This window comes from Schistosoma mansoni (genome assembly GCF_000237925.1).
Source record: "Schistosoma mansoni, WGS project CABG00000000 data, supercontig 0225, strain Puerto Rico, whole genome shotgun sequence".
NCBI lineage: Eukaryota > Metazoa > Platyhelminthes > Trematoda > Strigeidida > Schistosomatidae > Schistosoma > Schistosoma mansoni.
In genome coordinates, this window is record NW_017386091.1 from 184001 (window position 1) to 190792 (window position 6792).

The following is a 6792-nucleotide window of genomic DNA, read 5'->3' on the forward strand; positions in this document are numbered from 1 at the left end:
CATGGTATCCCATTTTAGTAGTTGCTTGTGCTGTACCGACATGGGTATCTGCGCCTTGTGGAGATTTCCTAAGCACCGAATGAGGAGGTGATGTAAAGCACGACCTTACCATCTGTCCCTTTTCTGTCGTCAAGATGTAACTAAGAATCAAGAGGATGAAATTTATAAATATCGAAATCTCTGGCGAATCAACTTTCATACCAAGCTATCACATTTGGGCGTATACTAAATAATACACTAAGTATTTTATTTTTCACCACAACTTTCCAGTACTGCACTACAATTGTGTGGTACAGGCACCGAGTAAGTCACCAAGTGAAGGGTCAGTCTTTGAAAGGTCGGGCTTTCAAACGTCCTTCAAATTTACGGGGTTTGTTTCGTGCACTTGGATGGTATCACACTTTATGGCAAAAACTTGTTGTCAAGTTGATTATCGAGAGTGGAAGTGTTGAACTGAAATTCACGTTTCTCATTGCCGAACTAATCGGTAGTCAGCTACACATCAGCCATCGAAACTCATTTTCGTTTCACTAGGCCGTAATACTTTCCGTACGTTGTGATAATGCAGTTGTCAGGAATCAAGAGTAATCGTTGCTATACACAAATAGCTTAGAGTTACCGGATGTAAACTTCGTCTGGAAAATAAAACATGGTAGTATACGCAGTCTTATGCTGCAGTCGTGTTGTAATCAGGATGGGTTTCTGTAAAATGTACCTTTGTTGACCCATTTTTTGTGTGGTTATGTCGTACATCCCAACTTCTTGATATCTGCATCAATCACGAACGTTCAGTACTTGTGATATTACCATATGACTATCTGTCCTAGGTAAGCACGAGTAATATGTGTGAGTTTATTTGAGAAACTTATCAATGCTTGGAAATACCAATAGTTGTTAAAGTATGCATGAATCGCGTTTCGTTTAGTTTTGGCGATATCTGTTGAGGAGTTAATTACTTCAAAACTACGATGAAGAAGGACTAAATAACATTTACTGCATGCTTCCATAGACCGGAGACAGCTATTGAACACTATATTGCTGGTCAAGAAAAGTAAACTAGTTCACATTAGCTGGACATTAGGTTATTGAAGATTGTACACCAAAACCGCAATTTTTTAGAATAACGCTGAGTACGTTTGTCAGGGTATGTTGGCGTTCTTCCCCCTAGCTTCTTTTAAGGAATTAGTGCGTCTAGTAGTGTTTGTACTAAATATAAACAATTCTAGACTGTAGATTGTGCGTCTGTTAATAGCGCTTGATTCAGATTCTTTGTATTTACAGTTACGTTTGTAAATCTTTTGAACATTCAGGTTCAAAAGGAGATTTGAGAGGCATGTAATTATGGATTAACATCTACCACTTTGGTTAGCTGCACCTATCGCACGTTTTGTAACTTATCTATCATTATCGGCTTATTCCTATTTTGCCTTCACAATCTAAATTTATCTGTTATCCATACACTTCTTTTTGCTCACACTGCATTAATATCCGATTAATTCATTAATTAGTTAACCCCTTCCGGCACTAGTCTTTTATTAATCTTCTTCCATCCAGGTCTTCAATTTTTCCTAATCATGACTATGCAACCTCCTCTCTGGTCATTTGATATGTGTGCTCCAGAAATCCTAGTTGCGTAATACACGGTCACTCAGATTTCAAGGTAAATAAACCTACCAACAACTATCAAACTAATTAGAGCTATCGCAGTCAAGTGGTTGGACTCCCTCCTATTGGAAATTACTGAAGACTTGGAACAGTACCGAAGCAATAAGGGGCTATCGCAACAAAATTAATCAGTTTGTATTGGATCGTTACGGTGTTGGATATTGAAACCGTATGCCTAGAATACATGGACATTTTATGGTGCTAAAGTAGTATTCATGAAACTCACCTTATTAGGATTAAAAGAGTTATAAACGAGTATAAGAAATTAATATTAGGGTTTCGAGTTCGTAGTTAAGGTCAGAAATGAAACTTAGGGTTCTCATCAGCAAATTACATCAGCTATAATGTCGAAATGCTATTTAGCCATATGTATAAATGAATTTCGCTCCAGAATTCAAGACTTTCTATCCCTAATTTCATTGGTTTGTCCAAAAATTATAGTCTCGCTTTCATTACATTCTTGGTAAAGAACTGGATTGGATATCATAAAGTTACGTAGTAATTTCCTCTTGGTACACAAGTTAGATTTCTCTTGATTGCCAATTCTTTCCAAACGTAGCAATAATTGTAAATGTCAGAGGAAATGAAGAGCCTTCACATGGTTCGCGTGACAATGTTGAAGATCTCACGCACCCTCCTGCTCGCCATCTGACCCGTTGACTAAGTGCGATGTGTTATTCTCTAAACGTTTTTCTTTACGCAGTCACCTACACAGAACTTTCCGAGAAAATGACCAACAGCTGCATAGATTGGTTATACCAAACATTGTAGTAGTACTTTTCTGTTGGATAGTGCAGCGTAGAATTAATATTTGCCGGAAAACCTCGAAAAATCATCTTAGTGAGGTAGAAAGCAGTTTGACATTAGTCTCAGTAGTTCAGTAGCATTAACTCTCGATGCTTTCCCAATCCCTGAGATCTGTGTCATTCCATACATTTTATTCTTCGATTTCATTTGTTCATCCTGTTATGTTTAAATCCCATTGCAACAAGTAGTGCCAGTCAACCTCTCGTGCCTGATTTCACTTTTTGCTCTCCATAAAATGTGTGAAGTGTGCTAGCTTAGACCGATACAGATCCATCCCGCTCTCTACTTTGTCGTTAACTAATCAATTAACCGAAGGGTGTAACAATGTTTAAAATTTCGGATGAAAAAGGAGCCGCATGAGACTTTTCAATATTCTTGTCTGATTGTCGCAGTGTATGATTTTTAATTTTCCTCAAGTATCCAGACCGAATCGGATCTTTGTTTTGAGAACCCACATCAAAAACTTTTAACCTCAGTAATTAATCATATCAGGCCAGTAGCGATTGTTATATTTTCTGGTTTGCAGGAAATATATAGTTAATTAGGCATCGTTCAACTCAAATTCATGTTTATCCTCTCAGAAATCTAAAACTTTTCTATTGGCGATAAGAGTTAATTGATAACTACTGTTATGAAAGATTTTATTATTTGTAAAAAGAGTATCTGGATTGTTAGACAAATAGTGCTGAATAGTGGATGAACTCCAATGTTACGGTGTGGTCGAGTGATAAACGCTTTCGAGACGAGATTATTGACACTAACACCTAAATGAATTTCTAACCAAAACAGGAGTGTCAGTTACAAAGTAGGATTTTTGTAATATAATTATTTACTTGTGTGCATTATGTTAACACAATAAACATGATTAGATACTTTAGCCGATTGAAGGATACCAGTTTTTATATCACTCATTCGCCAACAAACCAACACCTGTTTGACTTAATTCTTGACTATCATATCTAGTACTACTGAAGAGGTTATATTGTCCGGGAAAATGTTACTTTCCACGTATTATTTTCATAGATCAAGCTATTTATACACACTACTTCAATAACTGACTTTATCTCATACATCAGTTACCGTCTTTTTTCTGTCAATTTTCAGGGGTATTAAAGTAGTCAATCATTATATTTCATAGTAAAAGTTATTCTATTATTGTTTGTCTGGTAGGATTCACTACTACCGAATTACTGTTGGATATTATCCTATGCTTACATACTTCCACTCATTTTATAGGCATATTTTCATTAGCCATGATGGATTCCAGAGATGAAGTTGTCTTAGCTTTGACAGATGATATGGATACTGGATCATCGGACGGACCTCATAGCCCATCAACCCGACGCTCAGCTGTAATCGGTCATTTCCTCTTCCGTTCTTCTGCTTTGGTCATATATATACTATGCGCTTGGTTTACAACGTCTTTCGTTCTTCCGTTTATCTTTATACTTGTTTGCTTATCACTCGATTTTTGGGTTGTAAAAAATATTTCTGGACGCATCTTAGTTGGCTTACGTTGGTCAAGTTATACCGATGACGCCGGAGTGGTACATTGGCGATATGACTCACGTAAACCTTCACCTATAGATTCTGCTGATGTTTCCTCCCTTAGTCGGCGCGAATTGGCCGCTCGTATGGCTAGACAACAATTATCTCGTTTATTTTGGATGGGTTTAATTGGAAGTCCAGCAATATGGTGTGTATTTTTCTTGGCGTCATTATTTTCACTGCATATTCGTTGGGCTTTTGTTTGCACCATCGCATTGTGTATGAATATAGCGAATGTTTATGGTTATATTCGTTGTTGGATGTCTAATATGAATGAAAGTGAATCAAATATTTTGAAAGTAATCAAATCTACAGCAACCAGCAAAATATCTAATTTATGGCCTTTGTCTCAAACTAAATCCGGTTCAAATACCACATCTGGGGGTGGTCTACCATTAGTTGCCTAAGAAAAAAAACAACACATCTCACGTATTCCTCTATACATAATGTAAAAAAAGAGACTAAGTAAATATGTTATGATTTTTTGAATTTTAACTGTGATATAACCATATAATTGCACATTATTTCTGATGATTATGCGTTTTACACTTCTCATTTCATCTGATATTTGATATTATAAAAGAAAACAAAAGTGTAAATGTAATGTCAGACCCGTAGGTATACTTGGAAGACAGAGTGTATTTTTTATTTAGATTAATGCAATAAATGGTTTCAATTGTATGAGATCAATCCAATTTTTAATATTACTAATTGTATATGTTTCTTAATAAATAAAATCTACTTAGTCACAGAATAAATTCATCAGGCTTTGAAGGCATGGTACTTAATTCAGTCAATAGGATTGGTAAACAATCTATATGCTAGTGATTTTTTAAAATCTCCCTATGACGCAAGTTTTCTTTTTAATTTCAAATTCTCTATATGATTATATCGTCTACTTATATTTGAAGTCAATAACTTCTAGTCTGAGTCATGTTGGCAGATGCGGACTACTTGGTTGGGGTCCGCGCAACTGTCGTAACCAATGGTTGGAGACTCTAGGTGACATGGCTCAGAATCGATCACAATGGCGTAGGTGTATACTCTCTTTATCTTCCCTTAAACCTTGAGATGAAAAATTGCTTCATAACTTTCTTCCTATACTTTATCCTTATATACAATCTTTTTTTGTATATTACCACCACTAGATTAACTGCTTCTATGAATTTGGTGTTCATCTTGTGCTAACGAGGTATGGCAACTTGGACCGATTCATATATGTGCCTAGTCCTACGTTGTAGCTGACTGACTGACTGACTTATATTTGAGTTTTCATGCAACATGTGTTTATTTTTCCTCTCTCTCTCTCTCCTTCTGTGTGTGGGTCTGATATGAAAGTTTTTTCAGTTAGTACGACAAAGTTACATGATCATAGGACAGTATTTTTTTGTAACTTTCATTTTTTACCAATATTTTCTGTTAATAAAATGAGGCATAGTGGAAGTTGACACATTTGGTTATAAAAATAAGGTCAATTCATCATGATAAAGTGACTAATAAATGTATATGATTTCTGTTTTGAGCGCTTCCGAGTTTACCTTGACATCGTATTACTAGTTTGTAAGTATTCAGAACAGATTTTACCAAAATGATTAAATACTGTTCTGATGTAATTTGAGAAATATTTACTCTGAAATATTGAATATCCTAGGTCAGTTGTTTGATATTATAAAAACTTTGGGACGGAACAACTAGGTTTCCTGTCGAAACTACTTCTATTCATATTCTTCTCTATGAAACGGTCTGGGTAGCCATTTTCCACCAAGGTTTTCTTGAGGAATGTGAGTTCTTCGTTATTGCAATCCGTACTGCATATCCGATGTATTCGATAACATAAAGGATGAATGAGGTTTCTGTTTCTACTTAACGGAACCCATCTATAGAAGTTGGTTAGCTGGCTATTCGACGTTTGTTTTCCAAAGATGGATCTTTTTTTAAAAAAACCATTACTTCTCATCAGACGTACATCGAGAAAAGGGATTGATTGATTGGTCTCAATCCCTTTTTAACGTGAATTCTATGGAAGGGTGGAATGAGTTACAGGTGTGTAAGATATCGTCTAAATCAATATCATCGTCATAAACGACAAATGTGTCGTCCATTTACATTACGTATAGGTGAAATCGATTGATCATTGAACTGAGTTGGTCGTTTTCTAGTTTTGCCATGAAACAGTCTACCAGAATTGGACCCAATGGAAATCCCATTGCGATACCATCTCTTTGTCTATATATTTCATTGTTGAAACTGAACTGGACATTAAAGGTACAACGTAACAATAGTTCTTTCAATTGTTCAGTTGGTAAACCTAGATCTATGTTGTTAGAATCAATATACTCACATATATAGCATATCGTTTCCGTTAACGGTACACTAGTAAACAAATAGTTAACGTCAAGCGAGAACATGTGTTTTCCGGATGTATTAACGTCCTTAATACGATCAATAAACTGAAAAGTATCATGAATAGAATATTTAGATACTTGCCTTCTAACTGGTTCCAATGTTTCAGCTAACCATTGGGCGACTCGGTGGTATGGTGAACTCGACATATTCGAAATAGGTCGTAACGGTAAACCAGGTTTATGTACTTTCAGTAGTCCATATAAGCGCGGGATGATTGAACCCACTGGGCGTATGTGATCGTATAAATCTTGGGTTATTATCCCCTTATTCTTAAGATTTTTAACAACATCCGTTAGGTGTTTTTCAATTTGCAGTGTTTTGTCAACTCCTCTTTTAGGTTTGGAGAATTTAGTGACATCCTCTACG

The 6792-nt window shown here is 35.9% G+C and overlaps 1 protein-coding gene across 1 annotated transcript; it reads left to right on the forward strand.

Annotated features, from left to right (window-relative positions):
- The first annotated feature begins 1694 nt into the window (after positions 1-1694).
- Positions 1695-4768, forward strand: Smp_056850 (hypothetical protein). Its single transcript, XM_018791798.1, has 2 exons — positions 1695-1834; positions 3709-4768. The coding sequence occupies exon 2, from the start codon at positions 3726-3728 to the stop codon at positions 4425-4427; it is 702 nt and encodes a 233-aa protein (XP_018647301.1). The 5' UTR covers positions 1695-1834; positions 3709-3725; the 3' UTR covers positions 4428-4768.
- The last annotated feature ends 2024 nt before the right edge of the window (positions 4769-6792 follow it).

Bases quoted from the DNA above. Each gene is read 5' to 3' on its own strand.
- Smp_056850 (XM_018791798.1), top strand. From the start codon at position 3,726: ATGATGGATTCCAGAGATGAAGTTGTCTTAGCTTTGACAGATGATATG.